This window comes from Peromyscus eremicus, chromosome 1, assembly GCF_949786415.1.
Source record: "Peromyscus eremicus chromosome 1, PerEre_H2_v1, whole genome shotgun sequence".
Taxonomy (NCBI): domain Eukaryota; kingdom Metazoa; phylum Chordata; class Mammalia; order Rodentia; family Cricetidae; genus Peromyscus; species Peromyscus eremicus.
In genome coordinates this window covers 109,938,834-109,951,211 of record NC_081416.1, presented here as the reverse complement: position 1 = coordinate 109,951,211, position 12,378 = coordinate 109,938,834, and the positions used below count along the sequence as shown (strand labels likewise).

At 44.4% G+C, this 12,378-nt stretch overlaps 1 protein-coding gene across 1 annotated transcript in view; it reads right to left on the bottom strand.

Annotated features, from left to right (window-relative positions):
- Positions 1-311: 311 nt before the first annotated feature.
- The window catches only part of Ccdc81 (coiled-coil domain containing 81), a 37,777-nt gene continuing 25,710 nt past the window's right edge, over positions 312-12,378 (bottom strand). The window contains exons 11-15 of the mRNA XM_059271672.1: positions 11,420-11,592; positions 9,941-10,019; positions 9,526-9,746; positions 3,773-3,898; positions 312-566 (exon numbers count right to left, since the gene is read on the bottom strand). Of these exons, the coding sequence (XP_059127655.1) occupies positions 425-566; positions 3,773-3,898; positions 9,526-9,746; positions 9,941-10,019; positions 11,420-11,592 (741 nt within the window). The 3' untranslated portion in view covers positions 312-424. The remainder of the gene's footprint in view (positions 567-3,772; positions 3,899-9,525; positions 9,747-9,940; positions 10,020-11,419; positions 11,593-12,378) is intronic.

Genomic DNA, 12,378 nt, shown 5'->3' with positions numbered 1-12,378 from the left:
TTAAAAGTTTAGATTTGGGGAGGGGATAAAGTGCACCATTATAAATAATCATGCATACTCAGCACTTAAAAAGTATTTATTATAATATATTTATTACAGATGGGAAAATATGAAGTTTCTAAAAGAAGTCACAGAGCTGTGTCAGCATCCTGGCAAGAAGTTGGGTCCCATTCCCAGTCCCTATAGCAAATGGGCTCTAGGCTAAGAATTATTCCGACACTGTCATTGCTGTCAGAGCCAAGTTCAGGGAATACGCAGGGGTGAGCAGAAGGCGGAACACAAAGGAAATAATAGTCGACATGAATTCAAGAAAGGGTTTAAAAGCACTCATTTTTTTTCCTCTGAGGTACAAATATAGACACTCTAAATATTCAACCACTCCAAATAAATGTTCCTCAGAATACATAGGTTCAAACTTTGAGTTCTACACGAGCAGTCGTGAACCCTGCAGGAACTTATTCAGGGGCCACACGTTGCTCTCGCCCACGTTGGTGGTGCGTCTCTGGCACTGCCTGCAGCGCCGGTACTTCTCACACTGGTCCAAGAGGAATAGCTTGTCAGAAGCCCTGGGGAGAAGAAAGCAAAAGCTGATGTCATCAGGTGTCCCTCAAGTCCCTGGAAGCAGAGAGAAGGAAAGTGATACCGAGCTCTGCCTTCTCGGCTCTCACAGTCCACCTGCTGCCTGCTGCTGCTCACCCCACATCCTGGCGTCTATTGTCTCCTACTTTTCACTGAATCAAAGGCTGTGTGCAAATTTCCAACAGTTTGACCCTTCCTTCATGCCTAGCCACACATGCCTAACACCAAACACATGAAGTCCAAGGTCACCCCCACAATCTAAGGTGTGGCCTTGGCGTTTTGCCATGCTTGCACTATTCTCACTCCCTGGAGACCTTGTCTGAGAAGGGGATGAAGCTGCTGACTAACTAACAGGTAATCCCTAATACCTGCGGAGAACTAAGGGTAGACTAGCAAAGAAAAGCCCCAAGAGGCTAGAGCTTCTGGAGAGTTAAGCACCAGAAAGAAAGCAGAGACAAGGAGAGGAAAAACAAACTGGAAGTGGAGGTGAAGGACAGCAGTGACTGAGTCTCCGTTTTGAAAGTTCTTGGTTCTGCAAGTCAGTTCCAAGCGTGCTCTCGTGACCCATCTGTGTCCTTATTTCTGTAAGGACACAGAATTCTGTAAAAGTCACAAGGCTGGGTTAGTACCCCTCTCCCAGCAGCCAGCAAGAAATTGGGTCCCAACTATGAGGGGCTGGAGGGAGAGCTGTCAAAAAAAGTGTTTGCTGTGCAAGCATGAAGACCTGAGTCTGATCCTCAGAACCCAGGTACCAGCCAGCCTAGCTTAGTAGACGAGCTTCAGGCCAAGGAGAGACCCTGTCTCAAAAAGCAAGGTAGATGGTCCCATTTAAGGTTGACCTGTGACCACCACAGGCTGATGCTCACAAAGGCACATGCATACACAAACATGAGAGGAGAGAGAGAGAGAGAGATCTAGGAAAATCTTAGAAGGAAAAGAATAATCTTGGAAGGAATAGGGAAGACCTTCCTGGATTACACCAGAAACGGGACAGAGTTGGCATGTGCTAACTGCATAAACATAAATCTTGCTTTTGTTTTTGCTTGTTTTTTTGTTTTGTTTTGATTTGATTGACATCAACTACTTTCTTCTTCCTACCTGCTTCCTGCTTGCATCACTGCATACCACAGCCTGGCTTGGGTAGTGAAGTATCACTTCTGATGTGTTACATACACCCCTGGAGCACATTTGCTAACTGGAGCTCACAATTATTTCCTGTGACTCCTCTACCCGCTATCATCTTGTTGGCCAAGCATTCTTTGTGAATCTAAACAAAATCTTGCTGGCATAAGCCTCACTGCTTCTCACTGTTTTTCCACAAGATTGAAAAAAAAAATAGTTTGAACTCTCCCACTCCCACACTCTTCCTCTTCTCTGAATCAAACAGCCCCACTTCTCCTATGGCACCTGATTGTCATATTATCCCTCATACTTTCTCCATGATTAGGAAATCAGATGAGAAGTGCCTTTCAAGAAACTCGAAAAGAAAAGTGGCAGATCTTCATCCATGGCCTTTAGCCATGATTAAAATAATAATGATGATGATGATGATGATGATGATGACAACGACGATGATGATGATGATGCTGATGCTGGAGCTGGAAAGATGGCTTAGCAGTTAAGAGCACTGGCTGCTCTTCCAGAGGACCCGGGTTTGATTCCCAGCACCCACATGGTGGCTTATAACTGTCTGTAACTCCAGGTCTAGGGAATCTGACATGCTTCTTCTGGCCTCCTTGGGAACCAAGCACACAGTAGTACATGGCCATATATGGAGGGAAGAAAACTTATACATGAAATAAATCTTTAAAAAGAAATTTTTTAAGTCAAGGTCAGAGAGATCAGTTAAGAGTGCTTGCTGCTCTTCCAGAGAAACTGAGATTGATTCCCGGAACCAAAAGTGCCTCATAGTTGCCTGTAACTCCAACTCCAGGGGCTCTGACACTGTCTTCTGGCCTCCTCAGATACACATGTACACACACACACACACACACACACACACACACACACACACACACACAAAATGAAATCTTAAACAGCAGTGGAAAAGTAGCTGTTTAAACTGGTTTTGGTTGCATTTGATCCTGATAATTTGGTTGTATAGATTGGATCAGCTTCATTGGAATCTTAACATCTTAATAAAATCTTTTTTTCATTTTATAAAATCTTACCTTGAATTTCTAAAGGATTTCTATTATTTACAAAGTATAACCGTTTCCCATCTTTTTTATTTCTTTACCCTTAAAACTCCTATGCTAGCTTGGTCAGGCAGTTATTTCCTTTCACAGTTTACAAATTTAAAAATGACTAGCATTAGATGGCTTTCCAAAGTTCGTGCTAATTATAAATGACAGATTCACACAGTAAATACACAACTGAAGAGAGGCCCAGCTCCACTCTGTGTAGCACGTTTTTCCCATTATTCATATTTCCTTGACTCTGCTCTTAGGACCTAACCATAAAGGCCGGGCATGGTGGTACACATCTTTAGTCCAAGCACTCAGGTAGCAGAAGCAGATGAATCTCTGTGTGTTTGAGGTCAGTCTGATCTACATAGCAAGTTTCAGTCCAGCTAGGACTACTTAGCAATACCCTATCTCAAAAAAAGAAATTCATAAAGCCTAGAAGTGTTCAGAGCAGAGCTCATCTTGCTTCCAAGCAGCTCTATCCAAAGAGAGTTACAACCTTCAGCACAGTGGAACCACTGAGGCAGAAGCAAGGACCAGGGCAGGTTCCGTAAAAACTTAACATACAACACAGTGTTTTTCAGCCCCTTGCTCAATAAAAGACATTGCTAATCGATTGCAGCAGCATTTCTCACTAAGCAGACTTGTTCTCCCCACAGAATTTTGTTGAGGGCCATATTAATCAACTGGAGGCACTCAAGCCCTCTGCCACCCTAGAGTTAGACACGCAGTGGTTCTCAGCCTGGGGGTGACATAGCAGATATCCTGTATATCAGATACTTTTATCACGATTCATAACAGTAGCAAAATCACAGCTATGAAATAGTAATGCATTAATTTTGTGGTTGGGGGGTATTACACATATATATATTAGGGTATATACAGTATGAGGAACTGTATTAAAGGGTCGCAGCATCATGATGGTTGAGAGCCACTGGGACAGAGAAAAGAAAACGTGAAGGAAGTTTCTTGTGAGCAAAGAGTGGCTGGTTCCCATTAGGTCTTACCGCTCAAAGGCCTTCTCCTCCAGATCCCGCTGCTTCTTCATGCACAGGCTCCTGTCCCAGTCCTCCTGCAAACACTGGTTGATTCTGTTCATTCGATCCAGCTCAGCGACTCTGTCTGCCAAGTGCCTGGGGCGAAAGGAACAGCCTGACTCCATTCACAATGCTGGGAAGGGCCTATGACCACCCTGGGAGCCCCAATTCTTTTCTGTTAAATGAGACAGAAGGCATTCTGGTTCTGTTCAGGAGTCCTTGGACTGTGCAGAAGACATGGATGCTGTAGCAGCATGGTGAAACCTCTGTCAGATAATGGATGGTTCTAAGATCTTTCGTCTTGAATCCTGGCTTAGATTAGCAGGATTTAAGTCCTATTCCAACTAACATCAGCTTCCACAGCCATTAATGTGCTTCGGAGCTAATTTGGCTCATCTCAAGGATCATCCTAAATGGATTCCCTATACTGTGTGTTTCTTCCCAGCCACTCAGCCGTCAGCAATCAGTCTACACGTTGCTACAGGCATTTGGTTCTTGGGTTTTTTTTTTTTTTCCTGCCTTTTCAGAGAAGGTCTCTGCATGGTTCAGGGTGGCCTTGAACTCTAGATCCCCATGCCTCAGCCTCCAGCGTGCTGGGAGTGCAGAAGTGCACTATCACACTTGGGTGCTGCAGGCATTTTAGGAGACAATGGAGAGCCACACAAATGGAAGTGGAGAAAGGAGAAATGACTTGTAAGCGAGAGGAAGGAAACAACTACCCAGTGCTGACAGGAATGCGTGATGAAGGGCATGTCACCCAGGAAGAGAACGCTTGGCTGTGTTGCCATCACTGGTCTCCACACTGGCCATCACTCCTGTCACAAATCACCATCACTGGTCTCCACACAAATCATCACTCCTGTCACAAATCACCATCACTGGTCCCCACACTGGCCATCACTCCTGTCACAAATCACCATCACTGGTCCCCACACTGGCCATCACTCCCGTCACAAATCACCATCACTGGTCCCCACACTGGCCATCACTCCTGTCACAAATCACCATCACTGGTCTCCACACTGGCCATCACTCCTGTCACAAATCACCATCACTGGTCTCCACACTAGCAATCACTCCTGTCACAAATCACCATCACTGGTCTCCACACTGGCCATCACTCCTGTCACAAATTACCATCACTGGTCTCCACACAAATCATCACTCCTGTCATAAATCACCGTAAGTCTGGTTCACATTATTTATGTGAATCCGCTTTTGCCAAAACGAAATCTTTGCCAGTTCTTATTAAAGTTTTCCAGGAGCTTCATTAAATGTGACCACTGGCTCACACTACTCTGGCAGACTTTATGTGAAAGTGACACCTGCCACTGGGTGTCAAGGCCCTCACAAAAATCAGTACTGTCTTCATCGGGGTCACTTTTTCCTAAAACCACCATTAAACCTAATTGGCTATCATGAAGATTAGATGATAAAATATACCCAACATGCCATACCCATCACAGAACGGAACTCTTTGACAGGTATCTATTTTTCTCCTGAGCTTTTTCTTTTTATCCCCATGTGTGTTGATGGAGAGGGAGAGACACAGAACTACTGTTTTATCTAACGATGGGATGACCCTCAACATCATTTCTCCTGAGACAAGCCAGGTGAAATATACACTTACTGTATAGTTCCATTGCAGATCTAAACATATATATATATATATATATATATATATATATATATATATATATCAACATATGTTTACACACAGTCCAGTTACATCTCAACAGTTATTTTTTAAAAGCATAAAGAAAAAATCATTAGGAAAGCTATGCCTTCTCTCAGGCTTGACTATGTTTTAACAATCCTCTTATGCTGCCACGCTCTCTCCTCCCGCCATCAACATGCCCACAAAGCCTTTCAGGATGAGTGCGTTATAACCTTTGACTCTGGAAGCAGCAAACCTGGTGGTTTCTAAACCACAGAATCTGTAGAAAATGAAATAACAAGCTTGGGTGAAAAATAACACTAGTGTCAATGTCATACACTCACACCATCATGGCCCAAGATGCAGAGTTAGAGTCATGGGAAAGCCTTGTAGCACAAGCATTTGCAGTCACCACTCCCACAGAACTGTGCAATGTCTTCACATGCAGTGCTTTGCTGGCTATGACTCGGTAACCTCATCACCGCTTCACCACCGTGCACAGAGGCAGAGCTACTGTAGCCTTTCTGCAGCCAATTCCTTGTGCAATTTAATAAAGATTTTAGCATTGTCTCTTCTAAGTAGAACATTTAGGATCACTTGTTTTTATATGCTAATAGACCGATGAGGAGTCAGCCCAAGGAAGACCTCCAAACAGAGCACCTGTTGAAGGCCCAGCAAGATGGATGTCTTAGTTAAGGTTTCTTTGCTGTGATGAAACACAAAGACCAAAAAGCAACTTGGGGAAGGAAAAGGTTTATTTGGCTTACACTTCCACATCACTGTTCATCAATGAAGGAAACCAGGACAAGACCCCAAACAGCATAGGAACCTGGAGACAGGAGCTGATGCAAAGGCCATAGAAGGATGCTGCTTACTGCCTTGCTCATCATGGCTTACTCAGCTTACTTTTTAATAGAACCCAGGACCACCAGCCCAGGGATGGCACCATCCCCAATGGGCTGGACCTCCTCCATCAATCACTAATTTAAAAACTGCCCTACAGGCTTGCCTACAGCCCGACCTTATGGAGGCTTTTTCTTAACTGAGGCTCCTCCTCTCAGATGGCTTTAGTTTGTGTCAAGTTGACATAAAACTATCCAGTGCAATCCGTCAGCAGATAGAGGCTCTTGCTGCCAAGCCTAATGCCCTGTGCTTGATCTCTGGCTGGATAGGACTCATTTCCACATAGTAGTAGGAGAGAATTCACTCTTATAAATCGCCCTCTGATTCTCACATGAACACTATAGCATGCATGCATACACACACAAAAACACATACATACATACATACATACATGCATACATATATATACATACACAAATAATAAATAAATATTTAAAAGATTACTCACTGCAGAGCATGGTGACATGCGCCTTTAATCCCAGCACTTGGGAGGCAGAGGCAGGTGGATCTCTGTGAGTTTGAGGCTAGCCTGGTCTACTGAGTGAATTCCAGGACAGCCCGAACTACACAGGGAAACTCTGCCTCGAAAAAAAAAATAATAACAATAACAAAAAATATTACCTACTTAAGCTCATATAATGAAGAATTATATACCAATTTATAATTCTGCAAAAGAGCAGCACACACACACACACACACACACACACACACACACACACACACACAGAGTCTTCTCTCTTTGTAATAGCTGTAGCTCTGCTGACTGGCTCTGAGGCAAGCACTAGGCTAAGTTATTTTCAGGAGTCATTTCACTCTGGACCATCAGAAGGCAAATAATTGTACTAGCCCTAATACAAAAACAAACCCAGTACCCTCGAAAGTATGTAGCCTGCTCTATCTCATCAATAATACAGTGACAAAAACATGCCAGCTAATCAGAATGCATTTGAGAAGTGGTCTGGAGGTCTGAGGGAAAAGCTGAAGTCCGGGTTCAAAGAAGGGGTCATGAGGGGCTGAAAAGGTGGCTCCTGGGGCTGGAGAGATGGCCCAGTGATTAGGTGCACTGGCTGTTCTTCCAGAGGACCTGGGTTCAATTCCCAGAACCCACGTGGCAGCTCACAACTGTCAACTCCAGTTCCAGAGGATCCAATACCCTCACACAGACATACGTGTAGGCAAGACACCAATGCACATAAATAAAACTAAATAATTTAAAAAATGAAAGGGGGGCGTCCTGGCAGCCTAGGTAGAAAGGGTGTACTTGTCAGGCTTGGGACAACAAAACCTATCACTGAATATGGAAATATGTCACGATTTTAGAAACTTGATATGTATCAAGGCAAAGCTCTTGTCCTTGTACAGATTAGACTGAAACAGGGAAGCGTGTAATGCAGATCATAATTCTAACAGAACAAACTTCATGATTTAACTCCTCCCATGCCCTCTCTACCAACAGTCAACCCCACAGTGTCACCTTCACTCTGTCACTGAGCTCATGTCCAGCTAAGCCAGCACAGAATATAACAGACCCATACACTGTCCCACTGGGACCATTCTAATATTTATAAAAATTTAATAATAGGACTTTTTGTTAAGTACCACTACCTTCTGAAAAGAATGGATTCCTTGGCCAGAAGCCTTGGAATGGATGATAATTTTGGCTCATCAAAGATATAAGAATTGATAAACATTTACAAAGAAGAAACTAGTTTCCTGTGACAATCTGGGTTGGGGTGGGAAGTAGGAAATGGATGATGGAAGGCTAGGAAGGAAACATGAAGATGCTGTGAGACTGAGAGCCAGTGGGACCTTTAAAATTTTCCCAGCAGTTAGGTGACCAACTGGACATTCTGAGAAATCACGTGTCTGGTGTTTGAACTTAGAGATCCAGGCACTGAGACAGAACTCCCTTCCCCATCCTCCATGATGGAAGCAGAAGGTCCTGGGAACTGAGGAAGGACCTGGCATCAGGTCTTGATCTACATGAGTGTGGCAGCATATTTCTAGCTCATTTAATACAACCAATGGGCAGTGCTGATGTTATGATTCTTTTAAAAAGTTATACTGTTGCCAGGAGTGGTGGTGTACACCTCATATCCCAGCACTCGGGAGGCAGAGGCAGACAGATCTATGAGTTCAAGGCCAGCCTGGTCTACAAAGCAAGGTCCAGGACAGCTAGGGCTACACAGAGAAACTCTGTCTCAAAAAAAACAGGAGAAGGCCGGGCAGTGGTGGCGCACGCCTTTAATCCCAGCACTCGGGAGGCAGAGGCAGGCGGATCTCTGTGAGTTCGAGGCCAGCCTGGTCTCCAAAGTGAGTTCCAGGAAAGGCGCAAAGCTACACAGAGAAACCTGTTGGAGACTGACCCAGGACTGTTTGACCCAGGACTGTTGTGTCTTGAGTTTTCTGCTTCGTGGAGTCTTGCAAAAACAGGGCGTCCTTGGCCTAACCACCAAATTTACGTTTAGATAAACCACTTGGCATAAACTGTAATCGGCCAGCTGCAGAAGCCTGGGACCAAAGAAACACCCTACCCTGACCACCCTGACTTCTTCTCAAGAAAAATTTTCCACTCTCCCTGCTCCCCCTCCCTGCCTGAAATCCTGCTTATAAGCTGCAACATCCTGCCAATAAACGAGACCTTGACGCGACTCAGACTGACTCTGTCTTTCTTTATGCGCCTGGTCTCCTTCTTTTCTCGCCCCCATTGGCTTTCAGGTGGTTCCCTCCTCGAGACCCTCGAATAACCTGACCTGCTGGACGGGTCAGAAACCCTGTCTCGGAAAAAAAAAAAAAAGGAGAAGAAAGAGGAGGAGGAGGAGGAGGAGGAGGAGGAGGAGGAGGAGGAAGAAGAGGAAGAGGAAGAGGAGGAGGAAGAAAAGAAGAAGTTATACTGTGATATAAGGGGAAATGTAGAATTGGGACTTGAAGGAGAAGTGGAGATCAAGAGAGGGTACTTTTTTATTTAATAACTTTCTCTTCATTGGAAGAATTATAAGTATAAAACTGAGTGAAATATGTAACAAATTTAGAAGAATGGCTTGCATAACTCCTCAGTATGTTAGCCACATTTCTTCTCTGCTATTGTTACCAAGAGAGAAAGAGTTGGGGGAGAGGAAGAAGGGGAGGGGAGGAAGGAGAAGTCAGACCAGGCTCTCCTTACTCTCTCTGTGTCCTCTGAAGCATCTGCAGATCCCGCCTCTGGTCCACCAGCTGGTTCAGGATGGCGTTCCTCTTGAGGCTGGCGGCTGCCTCCACCTGGTGCTTCATGCAACTCTGCTCTCGCTTTCGCCTGTCCACCTCCATTTCACCCTCATCCTTACCAAAGATGGGCTCAGCAGAATCGGGCTCAAACATGGGCAACTGGGAGGGCTTGTTCTTCAACTGAAATGGACAGCACATGATGGACAGTTCTACAACTTAGTAAAATACCAACACTGAGGCTTATGGGAATGAACAGGGGCCTCAAAACCTACCAAACGAATAGCATGTATGCATGTTTGCGTCACTGTGTGCTTATTTATAGAAGAGTGTTGATGCAGTGCGCAATTTTTAAGTAATGATCATCCTCTCCCTACCTGCGCATCCAAAGCTCTCTTGTAGTACTGTGTTTCTTCCATCTTCTCTTTTAGGTATTGGGCTCTTTGTGCAGCAAGCCTGATATTTAAGAAGCAGAGAAGACGAGAGAGCCACTTTACAGTTTGAGTACAGCAACACAAGCTAGCCTTATCAAAACATGTTCGGTGTTAACAGGAATGTGTACATGATGCATAAAAACTCATCATCCATTCTGGGAGCTCTCCTGATAAGAGAAGGTAATTCAAGTCCACAGGCTATTGGACACTGTGTTCACACAGGGCAGACAGGACAGGTAGAAGTAGAGGGTGGGCCGTATCGTCCAGATGAATACGTCAGGTACCCTCCCCACCCCATGCACATACACAAATGCTTTTGTAGATCTAGACAAGAAGGCCATGCCTATACTTTCTATAGGCAGATTCAATATGTAATTCTTCCTTAAGAAAAGTAATCTACCCTATTATAATTTACAGTCATCATATAAAACCTGCCAAAAACCAGTATGATCAATACAATTGGTATAATGGAGCAGATAAATTTTAGGACGGTATATTCTTTTGGGCACAGAAACTAGCCAATTGTTTATTGCAGCAGTCTCTGTTCATGCTACACAATTACTGTCCTGGCTTCAGCAGCCAAAGTAGGAGCCCCCTAAGGCAGATAAAAATTTCATGCCCCTGGCCATACCCAGAGCCTCAGACAACCCAACCTGAGCAATAAGATTCTCCTTCCTGACAATTTAGAATAGAGACTAATATTCTCCAAGCTCAGCCAGGCGGTGGTGGCGCATACCTTTAATCCCAGCACTCGAGAAGCAGAGGCAGGTGGATCTCTGTGAGTTCAAGGCCAGCCTGGTCTACAGAGCGAGTTCCAGGATAGGCTCCAAAGCTACACAGAGAAAGCCTGTCTCGAAAAACACAAAATCAAAACTATATATATATATATATATAGTAATAGGAGAGAGTATATATATAGTTTTGGTTTTGTTTTTTTATATATATTCCAAGCTCAAGGTGGCGCCGAGTAAAAAGCTGTGGGTGTGAGCAGAGGGAAAACTGATCCACATTGCTTTTCAATCCCTGGTCTGTGCCCTTGGACTTAATGGAACATGCTACAATGCTTATAACAAGACCTCAGCTTTGCCGTGAGGTCCCTTGAGCATCTCACAGTTGGCAGTGATGCCTGCTCAAGCTATGTTCCTCCCTGTATCTACCAGAAGCATTGCCAATCATAAAGAGTACAAAACGATGCTCTGTAAGTACAGAGCTTTTAGAGCCTGCCATTGCTGTAACTAGAGAAATGGGGACTTTCTCTTTTTGATGCAGTTATGCCTGTGGTACTGGCGGTCATTTGGATTAGCTTGTTCCCTCGGCTACAGAGGTAGGTGCTAACAAAATGTTGAATGCTTATTCAATCCCACAAAGAAATTAGTGTCAACACAAAACTTCCGTCTTTCCAGGCCCGTGTGCTGGACTCACTCCTCTGTGAGCTGCACTTGTTCCAAGCGATCCATCAACTCTTTGTTTTGTCTTTGCTTTATTTCCTTCTCCCGTTTGCTTTCCATTTGTTTCAGGAGACTCTGGGAATATTCCTCTTGCTTAAAAGCATTAATCTCAGGACTAAGAGGTCGTTTTTCAAACAGGAAGGATTTCTGAAATGAAACACAAGCAATTCTCCTACTCTCACACACCAAAAAGTAAAGTTAACGACACAAAGTAAAATCCAAGCATGACTTAATTTCTAGCATTTGCCCAGCCCCCCAGATGTTAGCCAGCTAGTATTTAGACAACGCACAGAATAATAATGACATGAGCATGTTCAGTGATAAAGCTGAGCTAAGGTAAGTTCCCAGCCTCTCTCGGAAAAGATCCTGAGCTGGTAATAATAACATCCTTACAAAGGAAGAGGGAATTCTCTGTGCAGAGGCATGGACAAGGACATGGCGGGAGGGAAAAGAGAATCTACTGAATATCTACTGTGAGCCTAGACATTCTAGAACTGGTGCTCCTCCGTCAAAGATCAGAGACCTTCTCTCGTCAGCTGCATTCTACTGTAGGAAACAGACAGAAAGTGACAGGGTCATCTGGTCATTTAAGGTTCTAATAAGTGCTGTGAAATCCTAATCCTAGCGAGAGTCGGAGGACTGGATGAATTGCCTGACATTTTTCCATGGAGAGGAATAATTGCCTCCACTGTAAATACCCAGGAGTCCTCTGTCCCAAACAGAAGGAGTCACAGGTGCTAAGAGACCAGGCATGGCCAGTGAGAGAAAGTGGGGGATGCGTTGCTGAAGCATAGTGAACAAGAAGCACAAGTCAATAAGCTAAGGAAGATGGGGGAGGGGAGGGGCAGCCACACAGGGTCTGATCGGGCAGAGCAATGTGCCTGTGTCCAAAATCTAAAGCAATTTGGATTTCATTTTGATTCAATGGGACAC